Here is a 23,813-nt window from a genome sequence, read left to right on the forward strand (position 1 = left end):
CATGTTGGTGTCCACGCTACCCCCCAGGCAAGAGTTCACATGAGCTTTTACAGTATGTGGAGTCATCAGCTGAGGGGTGAAGCTTGGGTAGCGTGGAGGAAAGGGTTTCTCTTGCCGCTGCATGGAGTGGCACCAGCACGCTCCGGTGTGCCACGCTGCCTGTGCCTGAGGGATGGCCAGGCTGGCTCTGACGGGTGCCCAGAGTCACAGTGGCTCTAATCTTTGGGTTTCCAAGTGATTCGTATCCGTGGTACCAAACTCCTTCTACAGGATGGGTCATGTCAAATGCAGGATGCAACCCCATAGGGCCAGGAAGGCCCACGCGTGTTAGCATTCAAGTTGTGCTTGTGACAAAGTTCCAGCCCTTATCCTCACGCTGCCAAGGGGATAGATGCTCTCAAAGCTGAGAGAGGGAGGTCAGCGGGGAGCAGGCTGTGGGCTGGCAGGACACCGCTTGTGTCTGGTAAGGTAGCAAGGAGGAGGACGCAGCTGCCTGCCCTCCCTGTGTTGGTCAACCTTGCTGTCTTGAATGGCTCTTGTTGTCCCAACAGTGGGGTGCAAGGAGCAATGCCTCCCCGTCACATTCAGCCCGACTTCTTGTTTGTATTCCTTGTAGTGCTGCCCACTACCAGGTAATGATCCCTTGCCCTTGCTGGTGTTTGTCACCCTCAGATCATGGTGTGCTTGACAGAGGCCAGTCCTGCTGGTTACTGGCTTTCCAGAGCTGGTTCCGTGGACGTGGGATGCATACGTGTGTGCTGGGGTGAGGCTACCAGCGTAGCTCCCGCAGGTACTGAAGCATGGGACTAGCCACGTGCACTGGGGTGAGAATCTGGGTGGTTGTACATCAGCCCCCCACTTGAAATCTGACGCTGGCGATCCCTTACCCTGTCGAGCGATGCTCCCTCCTGTTGCCTGAGAGGGCTCAGAGTTTGTCTGCTGTGTGCCCTACGCGAAACCCTGTCTGGCCAAATATGGCTGGTCTGCTGGATGCACCTCAATTTCCTAGTCTAGACAGGACCTGTGCAAGTAGGGTAATTAATCTCTCCCACATGCCTCTGCCTCCAACTGAAGGCACTATAAATGAGTCATTCCAAATGACCCAGGTGTAATAATTGAGATCTAAATAATTTAGGGACTGTTCGGATTTGATCTGGGGAGCTCTTTGGTGGAAGCTAGCAGCAACTGCAGGCTATCTGTGGAAAGCTTTCAAAATCCCTGTGAGCATCTAGATCCTGAAAGATGCAAGAGTGTGCTGATGCCTGGGAGAATACGTCCCTGAAACCAACGGGATGATGCTCTGTGTCAGCAGAGAGGAACGTGGGAGGTAAATATCTCTGCTGGTTTCTTACTGTCCCAAGCCTGGCTGTGCCTTGAGCGTGTCCTGGAAGCTGCAGCGAGCGAGCAGCCAGATGGTGCAGGAACACTTGAAGTTACTTGTGAGTTACCAAACAATAGTTGCAAGTCACATCTATGTCTTCTGTTAATAAGTAGGAGTAGGTTTTCACAGGGTTATCCCACCTGGAGGTGACACTAACAAGTTAGGAGAGCAGTCGCCATGCCCCCAGTATCTTTATATTGTTGGTTAATTATGTCAGGAGCCACAGAGACAGGGGTCTACAAGTCATTGGCTGGGTTTTGGGGAGAGGTGGCACACGTGGGGGAAGTGGTGGTATGCTCAGAAGGTGGAGAAACAAGGTGGTGTACTAACACTGTCCTCTGAAAACATGTGAGGGAAAGCAATTACTTGTTTTAAGGGTGAGACGTCTGGCGCTGCCGATGACAGGAGTGCTGCTGATTCCAGAGGAGGAAACGATGGGTGAGCTCTGAGTGGGCAGCCTGAGCTCTGGAAAGCTCAGTTTGCTGCCAGAGTTAACTTGTTAGTTCACAGGCTTTCTTACACAGTGCTTGATCTGCTTTTATTTGGGTTGAAGAGGTTAAAGGCAAGTGGAAGAGGTAGAAGGTGAGGAGGAACATGGCATATCACGCTGAATCACTGCACATTGTCGTGCACCTGTGGCAGTGGATGATGCATCTGCAGTGCAATCCTGTGGCAGGAGCTGGTTGGGGGCAGCTGCTGCACCGAAGCATGTACCGGTGTGCTCAGAGAGCAGGAGTAGTCGTAGCTGAGCAGATCTGCCTTACCAGACATCCTGCCTATTCTTGGTCCTTGTGGAGAGGGAGCCGAGAGCAGAGAAGGATCTTGCTTGGTTGCCTTGGGAAAAGCAAAAGAGCCAAGTGGAAGAGCAAACCCCGTGGTAGGAATATGGGGCCCGTAAATAGATACCAAAGGTACAAAGCTGTCAAAAGCACTGGGAGGCAAGGAGGGTGGGGAGCATGTGTCTCAACTGTAAGTGTCTCCAGTTGTTTTGGAGAACCTGGGACCTCGGGTAAGTTTGTTCTCATGGTGGGGGTCAGACGGAGCAAATCTGTGCAGAGCCCTCCCGCCGGGACGGAGCAGGCATAAGCCCCTGTTTGGAAAAGGGGATGTGACCATTTCAGCTGAAGCTAAGAAGCTATCTGTGACTGCAGTTGTACAAATAGGTCGTCAAAAAGCCTGTCAATAAAAAACTGAAGTCAGTGTCACAGCTGTCTTCTGTCTTGGATGGTCTCAAGCTAGTTGAGCTGCAGACTGAGCTCTTTGAGGTATAAGTGCTGGTCCAGGCTTGATTCCTTTTCTGGAGGGCTTTACAGTAGGGTGTCAGCCTCTTGGGGGCTGTAGGGAACTTTGGTGTTCTTCTTCCCTTTCCGCAGTGGTCTGAACTCCCTGTGATGCTCACCTTCAGGTACCTGCAGATCTCCCTTGTCAAGGACAGTCATGACTTCTGGTTCTTGAGAGCCAAGGAGCAGCGAGAGCGTGTTTCTACTGCTCGCTCTCCAGCCCGCTACCTCTCAGGTCCTGTCAGTGCTGCCGTGTAGCAGCTCTAGGAGCAAAAGCTCTGTCACCGTCATGTTGCATCCTGGGCAGTTAGGAAACGCTATGTCGCGTGTCCCCCACCCATCTAGGGGTAGCCTGTGTGCTAACGGTTGGACTGTGCTGGCTCTAATTTTGACTTGTCCTTGCTCATCTGATGGGGAAATCACAGGTTGCAGGATGGCGTAACGAGAATGAGCGCGAGCTGCTGTTGGTCACTGATGCTAGAAGAGCTCTGCTTATATAGCCTGGAGCTTAGTCTGGAGAGACCAGAAGGGATGTGCTAAGCTGGAAGTTTTCTGTTTGCTCATCTTCCCTGTTTACCTCTTTTTCCCAGCTCCTGGGAACCAGGTGAGGAAGATGCATAGCTGTCCGCAGGTGCTGCTTGCCAGCACTTGAGATGGTTCAGATAAACCTGGTGACAAAGTGTAGCCTGTGAAGCCGTGATGGGCGAGAGGAGATGGATCCGTTTGACAGGGTTTCTCTATGTTCTGTTTCTGCACGTCCATCCTTGTGCATCTCTGTTGCTGTAGAAACAGTACCAGTAGTAAACAGCTTGAGCCGGCTGTCCAGGGACTGTGAATCCCTGTGGAAGTCCCAGGAACTTGGAACGGGGGAGGTTTTGGGCTGGGATCTGGCTGGATTAGCAAGGTGGTAAGAAAGGGTAGGTGGGTTTGTGCTTGTGTGGTAGTCTGATGGGGAGGCACTCTCTGTAGTGCTTCCAACCAGGTTGGGTGCCTGGGAGGGTGCAAATCCGCATGGCATCCTTGCTGCCAGAAGAGCTGAGGTGTGGTTCATGGTGCTGTGTGTGATGTGTTTGTGTATGAGCAAGCCATTGTGGGCAGGGACTGGCAGCTTTTACTGCTGTCAACTAGAAAAGTTCATATAGATGGTGAGGTCCTGAGTGGAGGGGTAAACTTTCCTCCCTACAGTACACTGAACACTGGGTGCTTTTCATCCTTCCCTGGGTCTTACATGTTTTAGGTATCACACTGCACACAAACGAGTTTTAATAAAGCCACCCCACACACACCCCGCACCCTTTTATGTCAAGGAAGAGGCTCCAGGATGTGATCATCATCTGTGGTTTTTGTTAGCGCTGGTCCTCAGGGTCGGGAACTGACTGCAGAATTGTGCTGTCGTGTCTTAGCCAGTCCTGACAGAGTTTGGGAGAAGGGGTCACTCGGTGAAAGGATCAGGATGTTGCTTGATAGAACTGTTTCCTAGAGAAGCAGGTCCCGGTGAGGTGCATTCTCATTACAGGTGAGCTATGCAGAGGGAATGGTCCTTTTGATGTTGCCTAACTTTTCAGGAGGCAGCAGTGGAAGTCTGCAGGGTGAGAGAAAAGAAAGGCAGTGCTACAGGACTTGGAGAGACAGTGAAGCGAATGCTGGAGGAACAGTCAAAGTGTAAGAGCAGAAAAGCCTGTATTTAAAAATACAAAGAGGCTGGCCTGTGCTGTCCAGTCCAAGAGTGCCCTGCTTCCCCCCCCTTGCTCTCCTGTGTTCCCTTGGCTCTCAGGAGCTGTAATCTTGGGATTGATGTGGAATGGAGGAAGTGGAAAGGAGAGGGCCAGCAATGTATGCTCCTTTACGGTTAGACTGCCTCAGTGTCTCTGATTCACCGTGCAACAATATTGCTGCGTGTCACTGAGCTCCTAAACCCCTTTGCCCCATTTGGAGTAAGGAAGGGGCAAGTACTGGGCTTCTTGTGGAGCAAAGAGGGAGGGAGTGTGTACAGTGATGGTGTAACAGTGCAGAGCAAGGAGGAAGTCTCCTTCCTAGTAATGGTTTCACACACTGTCCACATTCTTCCCAATGGCCCTGGGTTGTTTTCTTTCTTCATAAGCATCCTAGGCCCTATAGCCTGCAATTCAGGTGACCTGTTGCTGTTTTTTTAAAGGACAGCATCAGCTTAGCAGGAATTGCAGTGCAAACCCCAAAGCTTCCTGTGCTTTTGGGACCCAAGTACTCCTGTGGTCCGCCCTTGTTCAGTTTGTGTGGTGGGACAGAACTGGCAACAGGTTTCTCCAGAGCTGGGTTGGGGCATTGGGAAGTTTGGAGGGTGAGCTCTTCCCTGATGAAAAATCCGAGCTAGTCCTCTGAACCCCCACTGTGTCGTGGGCAGAGAGGAGCTCTGCCTGTCCCAGCAAGGAGTGGAGTTGCATAGTGGTGACCTGCTAACGCTAGATCAGCTGCGCCTCTCTCCCCAAATGGATGTGGCTCCGTCTGTCCCTTGTGCCGGCTCTGCTGGGTCTCTGCCCGCTGGTCTGTGAGGGCTCAGGAGCCTGGAGGTGAACAGTCCACTCTTTCCCCAGTGGGAAAATGGGCTCAGTGCATGTAATTTTCAAACCTGCCTTTTTGGAAAAGTTTGGTCTACTTTGTTCCCTTTTGGGGGTGCTCTGTTGTCTTCCTATACAAAGCAAAAAGACTAGCAGAGCTGGTAATGCTCATCTACCTGTCTGCGGAGCACATGGGCTGTGGACACCCTGTCAGGGAAAGGACTCTACACAGCAGGTTTTTTTTCCTTGGATTTCTTCTGGTTTGGAAGGGGTGGGAGGTAAAGGGGTTTGCTCAGTCTACTTGAGAAGTAACAAGGCTGAACATCAGAGTGGCTTTTAACACAGTCTGCGTGGCTCAGAGGGTCAGTGTTCAGTCCTGGAATGTGGCGTGGTGGAGGATTTGATGGTCCTTCGTGAGCTGCTTCAAGCTGTCATAGAATCCAGGCAGGATTTATCCAGGCACCGGGGTGTTACGGCTGGTGGTGGGTATGGGCAGCCCGAGGGTCAGTAGTGCCATAAAAGCTGGTTGGGACAGTGGCTGCATGTGAAATTTGCAGCAGGTGACTGGAGTGAGAAGCTGTATCTTTTCGTAGGAGCAGTGTTTCTTTATTCGGACTGTTGCCAGACTTGCCCGTCTGCGATGTGGTCTAGCACATTCCTCTGTCTCGTGGTTTTGCTGCTGCGGCTGGTCAGTGTGTGGTTTGGTGGCAGCTGCTGGCCGTCCTGCTTGGCCCGTTGGTGCTGTCTCTCCCCACCTGCCTCTTTCAGCTTTGCTCCAATTCCCCAGTTACTCCTTGTGTACATCCAATTTCGTAACCCAAAAGTGCAAACCAAAGCGTTCTCCCTGCTCATTCTGAAACGCTGCCAGCCCTGCTCGTGATAGGAATCCCTCCTAGAGCCGTGAAGCCTGGAAGGACTCCAGTTCTGCGGAGGTTCCTGTTCACTCCTCAGCCTGGTGCTTTGAGTCTGTCTTTGTCCAGGAAAGTGCAACCTGGAATATGCCAGTTCTGCTCGCCAGGTCTTGAGAGACAGGAGATGATGAGGGACACTTAACCTGGATTAAGCCTGCTGGGTTAGTTCTTGAGTTTCTGTTATGAAATCAGGCAGAAAAAGAGTTAGGTTAGTTTATTTTATCTAGAGAGTCATTGTTGGTGGATAGGGCATGCAGAGCTGCTAAGGTTAGCCCCCTGCTAATGTATGGACCAGAGCTTAGAGCCTAGACCCGGAGCTGAAGTGGGAGGTGTAGGCTTGGAGGAGAGAAGTACAGAAAGGAAAAGCTCTTGTGCTTAAGATAAGCAGTAACCTGGCAGACTGCTGATTGGATGTCATAATCTTTGTGCCTTGGTTCTTCACGCTGTGTCTGAAAATACTTGCAAGGGAGTGTCTTCCCTGCATAGTCACTACTGGCACTGGCACCTGCTCTGCCCTGCATCTGCCTTGCTGCTTCCGTGTTTGGCCGTCCTCCTGCCAGGGATTGCCTTTGCCTTGTGCCTCCCCAGAGAAATGGAGCCCTTTCCCACTGATATAACGGATCTCATGTGACCTTTGGGGGTTGGTTGTTAATTTCTGGCAGATCTCAGCATGTTGTCTTGAAGGCTGAATTCTGGGCAATGCTCTTTGCCACAGGTACTCACTCAAGATTAAAACACCCATCAACAACTTTGGATGTTGAAGGTCTGGACTTACCTAGAGAAGAGCCATAGCCAATTGCTGTAAAAGTATGTGAGAGGTTAAATCCATAAACTGGGGAGAGTTGAGCTTGTTGGTTTATTACCAATTTGGTGGCATTTCAGCAAAGTAAAACCTACAAAGGGATGGGTGGCTAGGAGGCACCTGGTGAGGAAGCGCAGTGGTGAATGCATGAGGTCCACTGGTAAGTCACGCTGCTCCATTACGTGTGCTGGGAGCCAGGTGGAAGTTATAATGCCTGGGGCAAGGGGAGTTTGCAATGAGGGAGTTCAGAAACAGGAGCGAAACATGACTGCATTCTTCCCATCAAGATCTTTCCTCCAAAGGAATAAGGGAGGGTTGTGGGAGGCTTCAAACCAGGCAAGCTGCACTGGAAAAGCAAAGAGGAGGAGGCACAGGGTGAGGAGAAGTGAGGGGTGCTCTGGTCTCCTGAAGTGGAAGGAGCTGTGGCACAGCAAGAGGAGGCTTCCTGGGGACCGGGAGATCAGGGATGATGGGAGATCGGGGAGGGAATGGCAGCAGACAGGACAGGACGTGACTAAAATGCTGTGGTGTTTGTTGGTTACACTCTGTAAATATGTGAGGCTCTTCCAGTGAAAGGACGGTTTGTTCTTTTATTTTTCAAATGTGACCTTGTACTAGTTCTTCTCAAAAATACAAAAAAAAACCCACCCCACAGGAGAGTAGTCTTCTGGTTCTCTTCAGCCGACTGTCAGCTCCTTTGCCGTTAGAGGTAGCTGTGCTCCATAAAGGCAGCGCTTGCTGATGCAGAGAGCTGTTCAAGGAAGGGTTTTGAAGAGTCCCACCACGGAGCTGCATGAGGCACTTCCCCTGGCATCCCTGGGAGAAGGAGACTGCAGGTGAAAGGATCAGCATAGGAGGGATAGAACTGGAGCTGTCTGCAGGATTAATATTCATGCTTCCGATTTCCTACACTAAGTGAATGGTACCCAAGAGGGCCAGAAAGAAATGGTGAAGGACAGCTATCTTAGATGAGAATTGCTGGCTGTCTGGTGTTGGAGGATGTATTAAACTGCCTTTATCTTGACCCTGCCTGACACAGAGAGGAAGGCTTTGGACTGCTTGTCAGTTTTTCCTTAGTAAAACTCTCATCAGGGTGAAAAATGCCTGGATCTTAACACGGCTCACAAAGCTGAAAAGAAAAAAAAAGGTAATATTCAAATATCGCTGCTTAATGCTGAACATCAAGGTTGTCCGACAGAGCTGTGTACTCTTATCCCTTGCTTCACTGGGGCTGAGCTTCATCTGGGATGTTCTCACGGAATGGCAGTTTTGGGGGCGTCTGCTGATCTCCTTTTTGAAAGTCGCGTGTCCCTGGTTGAACCGACAGTTGACACTGGAAAAGCTCCCGGTAGCTGAGCCGCCCCCGGGAAGAAGCAGTCTTAGTCTAAGAGCCCAGGACTGTGACTTGCTGGTGTGCTCCAGCAATGCCTGCCTGCCTGGATGAGGTCGCACCAGGAAGCAGAAAGAAGAGTTAGGAGGGCTGTAGCAATCTGCTGGGCACGGGGTCCTCAGCCAAGACCCCCCTGGCACAGGCTGTGGGACAAAAGTAGCTGTTTCCTCCTGGGAAGAGATCAAACTTTGTGCTGTAGGATTTGTGCAGCGCTCATGAAGTGTGGGCTAGTGGAAAAGTGAGATTGGCGTTAGCGTGTCATGGCTTCGCATGTCTCTTGCCCTTTGCAGGTGTCACCTGTAGCCAGTTATTTAACCAGGTACCAATTCCCTGCATGGTAGGTGGGGATCAAAGCACATCAGAGAAGAAAGGGACCTCAGAGTTTCCCTACACAAGCCCTAGGCTCGTACACTGACCGCATCTGTCCGCATATGCAGACCCAATTTGGGGAATTGTGGTTTGTGAGCTGCTGGGAGGAAGCTCCAGGAGGGGAAAACTCTGCTGCAGAGGTTTGCCCAAAGTCCCAGCAGATGCTGTCTCTCCCAAAGCACACACTTGGAAGTGCAGAAGCCTTTCTTCCCTCCTGTCTGCTCTGCGTGTGCTGAAATGTTGTTTTTCCCCACCCTCCCAAGACAACAATGACATGAAAGCACTGTGGCCCTGGCCGAGTACACGAGAGGCGTTGTATAACTGATGGGAGCTATTTGTATTGTGGCAGCAAATGTGGGTCCTCAGCCATGACTGGGATCCTATTCTCCTAAGTACTGTGCAGATTAGGAGGCCAGACCCTTCCCTACCCACAGGAACACGCGAAGCTGATCTGGCTGGGAGTGTGGAGTGGGTTTTGTGTCTGATGCTGTGCTGATGACAAGGACATTAGACTTTGGAATTTGCTCGGCTGGAGGAGACAACCCTTTCCTTCCACGTTCTGCATCCCTGTTTCCCTGTTGCGAAGGGATTAGAGTTTAAGGTGCTTCTGCCCATTTCCTTGTGTTTGCACCTTTGTGGTGTGGCTGCCTTCCATTTGCCTCGGAGGCTGCGCTGTGAATGAGATCAGGGAAAGGAGTCTGAACAGCTCCCTGATCCCACAGTGCAGATCCATGGGTGGATCTTGCTGGAGTAACGTGAAGACTGTATTTCTGCCGTTCCATGTAACATGAGTCCACGGTGGGTTGGGCTGGTGGAGTGGCATCCTCTGAAATGTGTTTGTGTTTCTTTGGTCATAAAGCCTCCAAGTTTATTAGCGAGTGACCAGATCGCTTGCTGTGCGTTCGTGTAGGGTGGGAGAGGGATCTGTCCTCAAAGCTGTAATTTGGGCCCAGGATTAGACAACACAAAGAGGTCTTGTGGCCCAGATGCCAAACTGAAGCGACCGAGTGCTAGAGGTAGCACCACATGGGCGGCAGCAGCGATGGGCCGCAGGGAGGGAGCAGTGGATAGGGAAGGGAGCAGGAGTTCCTCTGCGTAGCGTCTCTGGCAGTTTACCCCTTGCTCAGCCCTGGTGGGACTGCACCCCCAACACAAGCACAGCATCCACCTGTGGCACCAGTGGGATCTGCATCAGGCCTGGCCATGTGGTCGCATTTCTGTTCAATTAGCTGGCCTGCACAATCCAGAGCCCGTGCTGGCTTGGTGCCGCTTCCAGAAGGACAGACAATGCCTGATGTGGCATGCAGTCTAGCAGGGCAGTAACTGTGTCCGCTCCAGAAGGAAATCTTAAAGGGAGCTGTCAGCCCGAGCTTGCACTGGATTAGCACTCAGCTGTGTGGCTGCAGCGGTCGTGGTCTGGGGGAGGCTTCTAAGGATGCTTATTCAGCCACTCTGTAGTTACATTTAAACCATGTAAAACTTCTGCGTGTCGCCCTGTCTTTCCCTTCCTGGCAGTAGCTGTAGAAGAGCGCCTAGGAGCAACCCAGCTAATGCCATCTGACGTTCCACCGGGATAAAGGAAATCTGAGCACGTCAGCCAGACACAGGGTCTCCGCGAGGTGACAGCAGAGGGTTTTCCCATGTGTTGGTTATCTACCTGCATGGTGAGCTTGTGCCGTACCTTGCTGCTACCTAGTTTTCCAGGCTGCTGGTGTCCTTGAGCAAGTGCTGTCAGCTGGCCTGTGCCGCTTTTTACTGAGACAGATGTCTGCTTGAAATGGGGCTGCAGCCGTTTCTCACACCCATAGCTGGAGCTGTGTTCTAGCCTGAGTCTCCTGAGGTGAGAAGTTTGTGGTCTAATGGGACACACCTGAGTTTCAGCCCAGTGCAGTAACCTGTGTTGTGTAGCTTAACTAGGAGCCCTGAAATACTGTTCAGGCTTCCCACCTGTGAGCCAAATATAAGTTAAGAGACTAGTTTGGATATAGCTGCCTCTTCCCAGCATTTAGCACGCCAAACCTTTTTCATCTTGTAAGGTTTTGTAAAGGGAAGAGAGCTGCTTTTCCCAAAACCTGCCAGCTAGAAGTGAGTGTCCGGAGTAAGGGAGCAGGTCAAAATGCAGACCACAGCCTAGTCCTGCAGTGTCCCACCACCCACCTGATTCCAAAGCAGGTGAGATCTGCAGACTACAGGGCCCGGCATCCTCTGCTTCATTATGCACATCCTCTAATCAACTCACTGACAGAGAACTGCCTGCTGGGGCCAGTAGTACTAGGCCGTGTTTCCTAGTCTTGCCTGGGAGTGGGGGTAAGTGAAAAGCTAGTCATGCTGGAAGGTTATTAGCATGCTTGCCTGGACTAGGTGTGCTTTGAACTTCCCTGGTGTGATTTTGTAAGGAGTAAGATACCTGCAAAATAATCTTAAGTCTCCTGTAGCTGCTGTCCTTATAAGAGTAAGAGCAGTCAAAGGTGTCCCAGCAGGAATTGCAACAGGCAGCTGATGTCTGACAGCATCATGGGGTAGGATTTGAGACATATTTCAGCTGGACAGGGCTGGCACAGCTAAGGGTCCAAACAAGCTGGGGAAAGCACTGTGACTTCCACTTCTTTCTCTGAAAGCCAGAAATACAAAGGGGAAGCTACAAATCTGGTTTCCTTGGCGTGTTTGCCCATACGACCTAAGCCTTCCGCACCCTCGTGCAGTGCTCTTCAGGGCAGAAGTGATTTCAAAATGGTTCTGGGGTGGGAATCGTGGTTGTCCAGCAAATGGGGCTGTTTGGGCTTCCCCCTTACCTTCAGTGGGGGTGAGGAAAGGGTCTGGGAGCGTATGATGTGGGACTGGAATCGGCTGGGCCCATTTCTTCTGTTGGACTTGTACGCTGGCCAGCCAGGAAAGCCCTGTGTTTGCATCCTGCTTGTCAGAACTCTCGAGCGTGCTTTGTCAGGGCTCTCCCTCCCTGGCTCAGGCAAACGCAGCAGCAAGTGGTGCTTCCTGAAGCAGGCGCTGAGCTTGGCCGATTGGCGAACGGGAGAAGAACGGGTGCTCTGGCACCCAGAGGTGAGTGCCTCGCTGCTGTTTGTGTGTGCTGTGCTGCCTGCGGGAGTTCAGCAAGCTCTCCCATGGGTTAACAGGAGCTGGGACCTATGGGAGCTGGTTTTGCAGCTTCCTGCCCCCTAAAGGTGGGGTCAGCGTGGCTATGCCTGTCCATGCTGAGAGCCTGAGGCACCCAAACAAGGTCCTTGGCCAGCAGTAGCGTACCAGCTCCATCGTTTCTCACCATGGGCATCTTGCAGCACAGCCGTGCCAGGGCCATCTGGCTCCATCCCTCCCAAGCAGCTCTTTTGCACTGATTCCGACCACCAGCACGGAGGTGAGGCATGAGGCTTTGCGGTGGGGAGAGGGTTGCAGGTGTGGGGAGAGGCTACGCTCCCCCCAGGAGCCGGCAGCCTGGCCTGGCCCCGGTTAGCTGTTGGGTTTCAGTGGAAGCGCAGGGTGCTGGGGTGATGCTCACAGAAGCCCGCTGAGCCAGTGTTGGGGCTGACCTGCCGGGATGTGTGTCTGCTTGGGGGGACTGCGCTTGAAACGCTGGGGCTTTTCAGCAAATGCTGAGCATGAGGCTGTCTTGTGTGGCTGCATCCCTAAATCCTGCACGGGGCAGGCCCCCTCTCCCCTCACTGAGCCCTCAGGTTAAAACTGAGCATCATGCAGTGTCAGCTGATTCCGTGATTTTTTTTTTTTTATTTAAGGGAAAGTGCTTTACTGAGGTGGGCTTACCCTCCGATATTACACAACCAGGTACTCTTCTCCCAGTAATACCTCTGCACCTCTAACTTCAGGCTCTGGTGCATCCACTTGAAAGAGCCAGTCTGGGTTTAAAGGCAGACTGAGTGAGGGTTTGGGATTTGTGCTGGGAGCAGTAGGCTGCGTGGCCCTAGCACCCCACAGATCTTCCCAGCCAGCGCACTGGTGTGCAGCGCCCGGCCCTAGCAGCGTGAAATTCAAGTGTTCCACAGGAATATGTTGCTTGGCTTTCATATTTTTTTCTTAATCCATCGTCTCACGTTTATGCGAATGTTTCCATAAAAGCCTGTAAGTAAGATGAGTTTTATCGTTAAAAACAGTGAAAGAAAGTACTCCTGCCTGTGCTTCCTGGGTGGTGCGTGGCTTAGGGCAAAGGACAGCAAACCCAAAACCCTTTTCCAGATTGTTTTAATCGTTGGAGTCATTTGAACAGGCCCTTGGAGAGCACTGGTTTCAGGCTGTTTGAGATGCCCCATTCGGGAGCAGCCTGTTGTTCCTGCCTTGCAGATGAGGTGTTTGTGCCCCTATTGTGTCAGGGGGGTTGGGAAACCAAGCAAAGTTAATGAGGTGTTAAGAGCAAGAAGAGGTGAGCTTCTCTGTCTTGGTGGCAGGGAGAGGACTTGTGAATTGATCGGCCTTCTTGAAAGTGTGAGGCTAAAAAGTCCCGTTTCCAAAGGAGTGTCTCCACATGCTCCTGTACTGGTTGAACTAAGTAGTTTAAAAAGCATCTTGTAAGCAGCGCATCTGTATGAGGGAGTCCTTTCTCTTCTGCCAGCGCTGTTTCAATAGATAACGCCAAAAAGAAGAGAGGGACAAGCAAAGCAATGTAGTGATCAGACTGATGGATGTTTAATACCAGGCTGTAACTCACTGGAAAATACAGCGGGTGTGTTTGATCCAGCTTTGTGGGGGAGCAGGCAGGCCGGGGTTAATGGGAAGGGGAGAGAGGCCAGGCAGGACTGGGGCTGGCTGCTCTGGGCAAAATAAACCATCGTCCACTCAAGGGTTTTCACCATCACCAAAAGGTGGGCTTCTGCCTCCTGGGACTTGGTGTGGTTGGAGCAAGCCCTGCCTGGCTGGGTGAGGAGGACAGAGGTGAGTGGAGAGTGGCTTTGGGTGAAGATTGGTGCTGAACTTCAGGGAGATCTGCAGCACAGGGAGGGAGTGTGAGGTGTGTGTCCTCACTCGGGAAAGGGCACTTTTGTCTTTTCAAGGAGATCCTAAAAGGAGGAAATAAGCTATGAAATGTGCTCCACTGCCAGCAGCAGGAGGTGTGCCATGGCGGGAGGTGGTGCAAGGACTGTGACAAGCAGACGGGTGCGCCCGTCACCTCACCAGTAGTGATGAATTCCAGCACCACAGTCCATGGCTGGGACTGGCATTGTTGCTGTGGATGAGACCCCGCTACCAGTGCTGTGATGATGCTGTGCCTCCCTGCTGCAGGCAGAGCTTCCAGGCCCAGATGTGACAGTAGCTGCTGTGCCACCTCCTGCCCCATCCTGTCCCTGTCTGCTGGCACAACAACTGGTGTGAATGCTTTATAATGGCAGCATCCCTAATTGGGGGAAGTCAGCTTGGCTAATTCAGACCAGGTTGACTATTATCTGAGGGGATTTAGGGAGCATTCCCATGAACGGCTCTGCCAGAGCATGGCCGGTCTCTGGAGGGGTGGCTAACAGCTGGGGACAGTAATTCCTTCCAGACCCAGCAACGCTAGAAGAGGATGTCTGTCAGGAATCCCAGTACAGATGTACTTACGAGATCCTCTAAGAAAAGGGTCACTTCCCCCTGCTACTCCCACACAGACACACAAACAAGGGAATCAATCAACTTTTGTGTACAAGCGTCACCAAAGATGAAAACTTGAGAACTGTCTTCAGCGTAAAACCCTTTCTTTATCAGCTGGCGTTCTAGCAGGGATTTAAATTCACAAGTGCCTTTACCTCCAGCGCAGTGAAATAGTGATGCACCTGTAAAAATGGGAAGCTGTTTCTTTTTCCTTTGCCCCAGTTATAATGAACTATCTCCCCTTCTCCCGTGTTTCTGTGCTAGCGCTCATTAGGAGTGAATTATCTGTCTCCCATACAGCCCAACTTGCACAAATCTGTTGGTTGTAGGAGGAGCAGATCTGATGTTTCAGTGGTGTGGTTTTGGATCCAGGACAGACGTTGCCTAAACAGTCTTCTCTGGCATGTCTCTCTTGAAAACTGATACCAACAGTGCTTTTTGAGCAAGAGACCTAGTGGATAATATAACTCGGTAATTTAGGGTCTCCTCTCGCCGGGAGTAGAAGCACATAGGCTTCCCAGGGACTGCCTGCTGCAGGGCAAGGTCTCCCCCAGAGGCCCTGGCCGAGCTTTGCTAGGTTGAGGTGAGGCTCTGGGAAGGGAGCTGGTAGTTCCTCCTGGTCCATAACTCTCACCTTCCCTGTCCGTTCTCTCCTCAGCGTGGCACGATGAGGCGGCGTTATGAGGACGATGGCATCTCCGATGATGAAATTGAAGGGAAGAGGACATTTGACCTCGAGGAAAAGCTGTCCACCAACAAGTTTAACTCCACCTTCGTGGTCTTCATGGAAGGCAAAGGTTTGTGTTGGGACTGCTGTGCTGCAGCGTGTGCTGCTGCTGGCAGTGACCAGGCAGCTGCAGCGGTTGGCCGCTTCTCCAGCGAGGCATGGTGCGTGAGACAATCTTTCCCCGAGCCTTTCGTAGAAAGCTAACGGTTTTCGTGGAAAGCTAAAGATCACGGTTGGATGTGCTATTGTGCATCTGACTACACCCAAAGCCTCCCTGGCTGCCAACTTGAAGGGCGGTTACAAGGCAATTGTGATGTTAATGAAATCCTTTCCCACTGTCCTGCGTCTTGCTGCCCTTTACTTTCCATCCTTCTCTAAAGTTGGGAAAACTGTCTGCTGTTCACACTGGTTCTGTGCTTCCCTCTGCTGTGAACAGCTTTACTTGCATAACCCAAGTGGTGCAGAGCAGGGGGATGTTTCTGCCTGCTCCCCTCCAAGTCCTGCAGCAGTCCCCGAGCAGTTTGAAGGCAATGTGAGGCATATTGGTGGAGGATTGGCTCGAGCCTGCTAAGCCCTTAGGCCAGGGGAGCTAGTAACAGGGAGCGCTTGTGGGAAACGGCATGGAAGCTGCTCAGTCTGGAGAGCGATGAGCCAGTGTGCAGCGCTGCAGGCCTGCTGGGACACATGGCAGCCAGGAACAAGAGGGTTTGCCTGGGTCAGCACCTGTAATTGCAGCCACATGTCTACTAGATGCTTAATTCAGAGACTATGTGGGATCTCTCCCCTTTCTTTCACCACACATATGGCTCAGTGGGATGTCTTTTCATCACGCAGCCAGTGCAAGCCTCATGAGGATTTACCATGAGGGAGGAGCATTTCTTCAAGGCGTCTCTTGCTTGGCTGTGAGCTTCTTAGGGAAGTGAGGACCAAAAACCATGCTGTTCCGCTGCCTGGTGCAGCCTGTTGGAGCAAAATCCCCCCTCCCTGGGGGGGGCTGTCTGAGGCTTGTCAGCAGTACACGTCATGCTGCTTGCAGAACTGCTGCAAAGGAGTTCCAGGATCTCCAAAGGGGTGTAGAAATAGCAAGGAACAGGGCTTTCTTTCGCTGGTTAGCCTTGCCACAGGCATATGAGGAAGTTCTCGGTTCTCAGCTGCACAGGGCCCAGAACAACCTGATCTGAGTGTGAAGTCAGTTTGCTGGGCTCAGGGTTGGACTAAAGATCTCAAGAGATCCTTTCTAACATCAGTTTGTCTATAGTCCTCTGAAGGAGTCTCCCCTAACACCTTCCCTCTTCTTGTCTCCCACACCAGACTTCACAGTTGAATACATCCAGCGGGGCGGCCTGAGAGACCCTCTCATCTTCAGGAGCTCTGACGGCCTGGGAATAAAGTAAGTGTCAGGGGCAAGTTCTTACCTCTCTCCACAGCATGTGGGATCTGATCCTGGTAGCTGGATCCGTGCTCTGCCAAGCTGGTATGGCTGTGTCCTGCCCACCCTGTTCTTTACATGCAGTGAGCAGAGAGAAGTATCTTCCACCTCAGTTATCCTGTTCTTACTGGTTTGGACTTAAAATGAGAGAACTGAATTGGCTGTAGGTGATCACAATTCAACCAAATGTCTGGAAAGTCCTGCTGCTGCTCTGATGCAACATCTGGCTGGGTTTCTTTCCTAGTAATATAGGTATCTATTGCCAGCAAGTCAAGCAATCTATAGTATTTCTGGCATTTTTCAGAATTCCAACCCAATTTGCCCAACACGGTTACTTCTAAGCTGCCATCGTTCTCTTTTGCTACATTAAGTCATGGTTTACAGCTTTGAGTGTAAAGCTGTACTGATGTACAACTTTGTGCTGTTTTATGATGTTCATACAGATATGCTATGGGATGGTAGATGTAGTGTTAAGGCAAGTAACACTACATTAAATCACTATAGCTGCCTATTACGAAATAAAAAAAAAAAACTGGTCTGATTCAGTGTTTCTGCTGGGTCAGTCTCTCTTTGGTTTTGATTAATATGAAAGTTAGAGGAATAAATTAGCCCTAGTAAACTTTGTCAGAGCCCGTATCGGCAACACTGCTCTAAAGGTCCTCACCTGGCTGTGGAGGGATGGGCAACACCACCTCCAGTGCATGATGTGCTGTCCTGTGGTGAATTAGATAGGAAATTGTGCCAAGCTCAGTTTTAACTGCTGGGTGACTTGGGAGGGCACAGATTTGATACCGAGGATTTACAGTGCGGGTAAAACTGGATTGCTCCATAGTTTTTGGTTATTTCTCTGGGTCGAGAGCTGCTTGAATGGCTGCCCACCCATTCTACCTGTGACAGCGGTGTTTGTGCAGATAAGTATGCCAGTACAAACAGTTAGAATAGTTATGCTGTGTCAGTGAAATATACTGCTTGTACTGGTCTGGCTATGCCCTTTATACTGGGGTAACTCATATGAGCAGTCTTTAAAATGAGAGCTAGGGTTGCTTAGCTCAAGGCCTGCTTGTACAGTGGCTTCTGGCAAATGAGCCTGTGCTCTAGAGATGGTATATCCTGTTCCCAAATCTGCTTCCCTAGCCTGAAGTTGGGCCCCGTGTTTCAGCCCAACACTCAGCCAGACCTGTGCCCCCAGAGATCTAGTTGCCTGGTCTTCACCCACATCTGGGAGGCAAAAAGCAGCACAGTTGTATCTTCCGGGTGGAAATACTGGGGTTACAAGTGGGAAGGGTCTGCAACCAGAAGCACTTCATGAGTTTTTTTTAGCAAGGTGTTTGTCCTGCAGGATGCCAGATCCGGACTTCAGCGTGAATGATGTGCGGCTGTGTGTTGGTAAGTGTCCGGGGACCACAGTGTGCCCCTGCTGCGCCCTGGGCAGATCGGGAGGAATGGGGAGAATGATCGGGTTTATCAAAGCTAGAGGTCTGGTTTTGTGGCTCCCCCAGTGTGCAGCTGGTTGAACCTGAGCTGTCCTTTGCCAGTGGATCACAACTCTTACCTGCTTGAGGAGTCTAGTTTGACCTGAAGCAGCTTCTGTGGGTGTGGAAGAAGATGAAGTTATGGGAGAGGCCAAGACGTCGCACATGTGTGTGGGTGGGTTCTTTGAGGAAGGGTCCTGTGTTTCCTGGAGTGTCTCTTCTGGGTGGTCTGCTGTGCACAGGGATGGTTCCAGTGATGTCTGTCTGTCCTAACAGGGAGCCGACGGATGGTGGATGTCATGGACGTGAACACGCAGAGAGATATTGAGATGTCCATGGCACAGTGGGCACGCTACTACGAAACGCCGGAGGCTGAGCGGGAGAAACTTTACAATGTCATCAGCCTGGAATTCAGCCACACCAAACTGGAGAACCTGGTGCAGAGACCCGCTACGGTGAGCGTGGCTCTTCCTTCTGTAGGAATGTCATTCCCCTTGTGCTCGTGGTCCTCTGTAGGCAAGGTGCAGCCTGGCACTTGAATGCGGGAGGAGAGGGGCTGCTCGTAACATGCATGGGCTCAGCCAGGGATGTCACTGCTGTGCTCTGGAAGCTGCTGGAGCTGATCCGTTGTCTGACTCGGACCTCATCTGCTACAGCTGATCTCACCGTCAGGCTGGGGCTGCCCAGCCTGTGCATCCCTCAGCCTTGGTGACCGCGGTCAAGTCCCTGGCGTGTCATTCTGCAGAGAGCTGACTTGTTCGGTAGCTGTCAGCAATTAGAGAAATGGAAGCGATTGGCTGAGGAGTAATTAGAGTGAAGTAACCTGCTCCTGCTGGCTGGTGGTCAAGAACAAGCACTGGAGTTTGAATAGAGGGGTCAGATTTGTGCTCAGCCATAGTGAGTGTTGGGAACAGCATGGGGACGCTGGCTTCCAGCCTCTCCCAGTTAGCTGATTCCCCTGCCTGCCAAGACCTTGGCTGTTGTTCAGTCTTGGGCCTGCCTTCCCTCTGTGCTGTGCACTGCGCTGCTCTGATGCTTGGTGCAGAGCCCTCTCTCGCATCCTGCAGCAGCAGTCAGCTCCGTTGTAGCCAAAGAGAGGGCCAGCAGGACCTAAATCGGTCAGCAGAGCTCAGCAATGCTTGCTGCACTTTGAAAGAGTAGCTAAAGCCTGGCTGCTAGCTGGGCTTTGTGGCTTCCTTGGTGTTTGGAAACCATGGTCCTGTTAGGGCAGCAACCCTGCGTTCAGCTGGGATTCCAGGAGGTTGTGCATCGCGGCAGGGAGGGTTTCTGATGCAAAGTGCTGAAATATCTGAGGGCAGAGGAGGCCAGACCAGAGGTGTGCTGGAAGTGGGGCAGGAGGCTCTTTGGGCAGGGTGGGAAACAAGTTGCCCTTACTGAAGCGTTGGAAGGTGGGATGGATAGGATGGACATCCCAAACTCCCTCTGTGGTCGGTGGAGGGGAAGGGGCAGCCCTGTCCGGCCACTCACTTCTCTCTGTTAACTGTAGAGGGAGCCTGGATGTCAATGCCTGCTCTGGCTGTCCTGAAGCTTAGCAAGTTGATGCTGCCCAGCATATTTTTTATGTAAGCCCAGCACACAGCGGTTCCAGCCTAGCCCCTAGAGTAGAAGAGGAGCATCCCAGTACCGTGCTTGCAATCTTGCTGTGGTATTTGCTGCTTGTGTGAATTCAGAGGCTCACTGTACAGCAGTCAGCATCAGAACAGCTAGTCCTGAGTGCTTTGTCTGGGATTGTACCAGTGGCGTTCAGAAGGTTGCTGGGTGTGTGGGGACCAAAAAAGGGAGTATCATGGCCATTCAGCTAACACCAGGTCTTCCTTCCCTTCCTTGGTCCCGTTGTTTTTTGTGGGTGTGCTCTGGGCTGGGCTGGCTGGCAGTCTGCGCGCCGCACCGCAGTGGCTTCGGTGGGCCCGGTGCAACCCTGCATCCCACAGGTGCCCAGCCACGTGTGAGCTGTGTGCTTACCAGGCAGGCAATAGGTATTTGGGCTTCCAGGACAGCCTGGGGGTAGCAAAAGGGGTAACTACGCCCCTTTCATTTCTACTTACATCTCCCACCTTTCTGCTGTAGGTGGATTTGATTGACTGGGTTGATAACATGTGGCCCAGACACCTGAAGGAGAGTCAGACAGAGTCTACGAATGCTATCCTGGAGATGCAGTATCCAAAGGTGCAGAAGTAAGTGACCTCCTGAGCTGTTCCAGTGGTGGCAGGCAGCAAAGCATCTCTTGCAGGAAAACTGCCCAAGGGAGAAGCAGTTTGTACCGAGGGGAAGCGGGAGCAACAGCCTCCCTGTTTATTTCAGCGGGCGATGCTTGCAAGGACGCTGCAGTTAGCTGTTTAAGCCCCTGCCAAATGCTGTGTGGAAGGGTAGTCATGTGGCTTCTAGGAGCTCGCTGCACTTTGGGGAAACTCTTGGTGCTCACCACCTTGAGACACCTGGAGTCAGTTGAGCTGCTGGGTGCTGCCCATCCGGCCCTGTAGGCCAGACCTGTGACAGGGGTGTTTCTAGAGCTGCTGGGTGTGTGAGGATTGAAGTTCTCCTCTTGCCTGGACTAGATCTTTTTGTGGGGTGTGATATCAATTCAAAATGAGCTTTCCTGCAAACCACCACCTCCCTGCAGCTGAAGTGCTTACCACTGCAGTAGTTGGCTTCTGGCACTGCTCTGAGCCATTGGCCTGGGTTTGGGCAGCCTGTTCCCTTTAAATACGTTGTATCTGCTCTGAAATGTGGATCATCACTCATTTTTACCTTATCATTGTCTTGTTTTCTGCCAGATACTGTCTGATGAGTGTCAAGGGCTGCTACACAGATTTCCACGTGGACTTTGGTGGCACTTCTGTGTGGTACCACATCCACCGAGGGGGAAAGGTAGGAGGACAGTCCCTGTTGCGAAAGTTAGAGGTGCTTTAGGAGAGTGGTTTTTAGTCTGTTCTCTTGCCGATCCTTGAAGATCCAAGTCCCAGGCAGTGAATTGATGTCTTTCCACCCTAAACTTGTTTATTTGTTGTTCTTGGAAATAGTTCAGGCCCTCAGGTCCACCAGGCACAGGCTGAAAACCCATGCTGTAGAGGTGATGCTGAGACAACCTTATAAAAGGTTAAGTGACATAGAGTAGAATAACCCAATTCATCCAGTGCCTTGGGCTTCCGAGAGATTGTCCGGCTACATGGCTGATCACCTCTTGGTGTGGCACAAATAGCACACTGGGAGCAGCAGCAAATGGAAGATAGGTAATTAAAGATGAATGGGAGCCTCTCCTAAAGCTAAGCTGTCCAGGGGTTTTAAATAGCCAACAGATGTGCAAGGGGTCGCTGTAAAATATCAAGTGATTTCAAAAGCAGAAGCATTTGAACTGAAGGTTAGTGAGAGGTCTTCACTGCGGAACCCTTGCATGGTTTCTGGTGAAAAGTAGCTCTCAAACAGTGCCAGGTTTGAGCTGCTTGTCTGGAGTCACTTCCTGTAGCTGAGCTCAGCCCAGGATATGAAAACTGAACCCCAGGCTCCATCGAGTTTTGAGTTTGTCAAAATTCATCTGAGTGCAATGTCTGTTCCCTGATGGGTGCCTTCTAGTTAAATTGTTCAGGGATTTCCCTGTGCCACGCATCCGCCACCCAGCTGTGAGTGGTACTGGGGCCTGGCTTGGAAGGAAACTGGAAGGGGATCTGGGAAGGTGCCAGTCTCCCACTCTTAGGCAGGATGACTTGCACCTTAAGCTCCCCTTACAGCTAGGGATGTTGTATTTGTTCTGTTTTCTGAAAGTTAAGAGATTTGTAGTAGTTTTGGGTACTGTATCACTAAAGGGACTCGAACAATTAAGTCAGACACCCTAGCGAGCACTTCTGCTGCCCCAGAGAGCACAGTCACGTCCAGAGCATGACACTTAGTCAATGTGAAGTCCTTGCTGGGAAAACCTACCCTCCGTCTGCCGTTGGGTGGATGTGGCTACTGTCACAGGGTTCGGTATATGCTTTAGCATTACCACTATAACAGCATGGAAGAGACTGTGTTCAAGTTTTTGCTAGCTGCAGTTGTCAGCTCTACTGTAGTCAAGGAAACTTTGCACTGCTGTTCAGGGAGGGTGGCAATGCAGACAGACTTGTTGTAGTACATTTGAATCAATGTAGTCGGGGCAGCAGAATCTGGTGGTAGCTCAGCATATTTATTAGGAAAATAAATATGTAGTAATTCTTTTCAGTATTATTAGGAAAAGCTAATGTGGAGGAAAGTGTCCTCTAGTGCAGAATTTACCAAAGGCAGGTCCCAGTGAAATGCACCTAGCTCCAGACTTAATCCTTGTGAGCACTTAAAAGAGACTTCACCGCTTCCAATAAAATCCATCAGCTGTCCAGGGCTGAATTCATCAAGAAGCCAGGAGGTAAAAAAAAAAGCTGTTTGTGGTAGCTGGACATCTCCTGAGAAGAGAGCCTTGGACAGCCTTAGGACAGGGGTCCTTCTGCTTGTAACTGCTGCAAAGGCACTGTCCAGCTGAAGGCAGCTGGGTGGGTTCCCTCCACAGTCAGTAAAGGCAGATCTCTAGGAAAAACACTCTTTAGGACATGTCCTGAGCAATTATTCCATCCTGTCTTTCTCCACTGACTTAGACTAGTTTCAGGGAAGGCAGTAAACTCTGCCCCACCTGAAGAATCTGGGCTTTTCACCCACCTTTCCTTGCAAAGGAGATGTAGCTGCCAGCCTTCCCCAGCGATTCTGATGGTTTGTGGCTCCAGTGCTTTCCCCCAAAGGATGAGCTAACAGTCTCTGAAGAGCCTAGTTGGGGATGGATATCTGCCTGCCACCTGTACTGCGTGATGTCAGACAGATGCAAATCTCTAGCTCAATTATAGCTTTTACTGACATAACAGAAATACGCAGGTAAATATCTCCTATGTCTCTAATACTCTGTCTTCAGTGGGCTTTACTTCTTGTGACACTGATCTTGTAAATATTGCCGTACAAAGCATCCCAAGCTCAGCCTGCCTGTGGTGCTCCACGCGTCGGGTCGGGAAGGACCTCGTTCAGTGGCTTGCCCTCTCAAATGGGACAGCTGTTTAGGTTGCTTTACTGGGAATTTCTGCAGATTTGCATCCTCTGTGGGTGGGGAGAGGAAAAGATTAGATGTCTGGAGGGGGAGCAGGGCAGGTTTGGAAGAAGCAGGGAGTGATCAGTTGTGGTTAATTAAGTGATGACTTACACACACGTGTTGTCTTTACTTGCAGATCTTCTGGCTGATCCCTCCTACACCCCAGAACCTGGAGCTCTATGAAAACTGGCTTCTCTCAGGGAAGCAGGGAGACATTTTTCTTGGGGACAGAGTGTCAGAGTGCCAGCGCATCGAGCTCAAGCAGGGCTACACGTTTGTCATCCCCTCAGGTACTGTAGAGTGGGCAGGCGCATCCTGGCCTTTGCCAGGGTTGTGGCAAGAGGCTGAATCTCCTGGGACAAAGGCAAAATCAGAACAGGCAGGATTTAGCTTCCTCCCTCATGAGTAACTGGAAGAGGGAGATGTGATGTGGCTCCATCCTCTTGCTTGCCAGCTCCCAAAAACATGCCTGTTGTGGCACTGTGGATTCAGCCCAAGCAACAGGAAAGCTGTGGCTGGCTCACAATCGCGCTTGCTCCATTATTAAAGGAGGCTTTCCCGGAGCCCGTGACGCAGACGTGTGGAGCAGTGCACGTTGAGGACAGAGGCTGGCCCAAGGCGGTGCAGCTCCTCAGCTTCCTGGGTCTCTTGTGAAATCTCTGCGGCGTTATGTTCAAATTGTGAAGCGAGGAAGGGAGCCAGTGAGTGAGTTTAAGGAACAAGGTGACTGCTCTGGATGTGAGGAAGGACAGTCGAAGTCTGCATATGCTGGAGATAGGAGAACTGGAAAGCATATAGCTAGAAGTAGATGTTAGAAACCACTGAAAC

At 51.4% G+C, this 23,813-nt stretch overlaps 1 protein-coding gene across 1 annotated transcript in view; it reads left to right on the plus strand.

Annotated features, from left to right (window-relative positions):
- The window catches only part of KDM2A (lysine demethylase 2A), a 51,287-nt gene that overhangs the window by 7,254 nt on the left and 20,220 nt on the right, over window positions 1–23,813 (plus strand). Inside the window, exons 4-10 of the mRNA XM_064452937.1 lie at window positions 14,915–15,053; window positions 16,295–16,373; window positions 17,752–17,798; window positions 18,161–18,339; window positions 19,973–20,079; window positions 20,680–20,773; window positions 23,122–23,275. Of these exons, the coding sequence (XP_064309007.1) occupies window positions 14,915–15,053; window positions 16,295–16,373; window positions 17,752–17,798; window positions 18,161–18,339; window positions 19,973–20,079; window positions 20,680–20,773; window positions 23,122–23,275 (799 nt within the window). The remainder of the gene's footprint in view (window positions 1–14,914; window positions 15,054–16,294; window positions 16,374–17,751; window positions 17,799–18,160; window positions 18,340–19,972; window positions 20,080–20,679; window positions 20,774–23,121; window positions 23,276–23,813) is intronic.

The sequence above is a fragment of the Phalacrocorax carbo genome, chromosome 5 (assembly GCF_963921805.1).
Source record: "Phalacrocorax carbo chromosome 5, bPhaCar2.1, whole genome shotgun sequence".
In the NCBI taxonomy this organism is placed as follows: domain Eukaryota; kingdom Metazoa; phylum Chordata; class Aves; order Suliformes; family Phalacrocoracidae; genus Phalacrocorax; species Phalacrocorax carbo.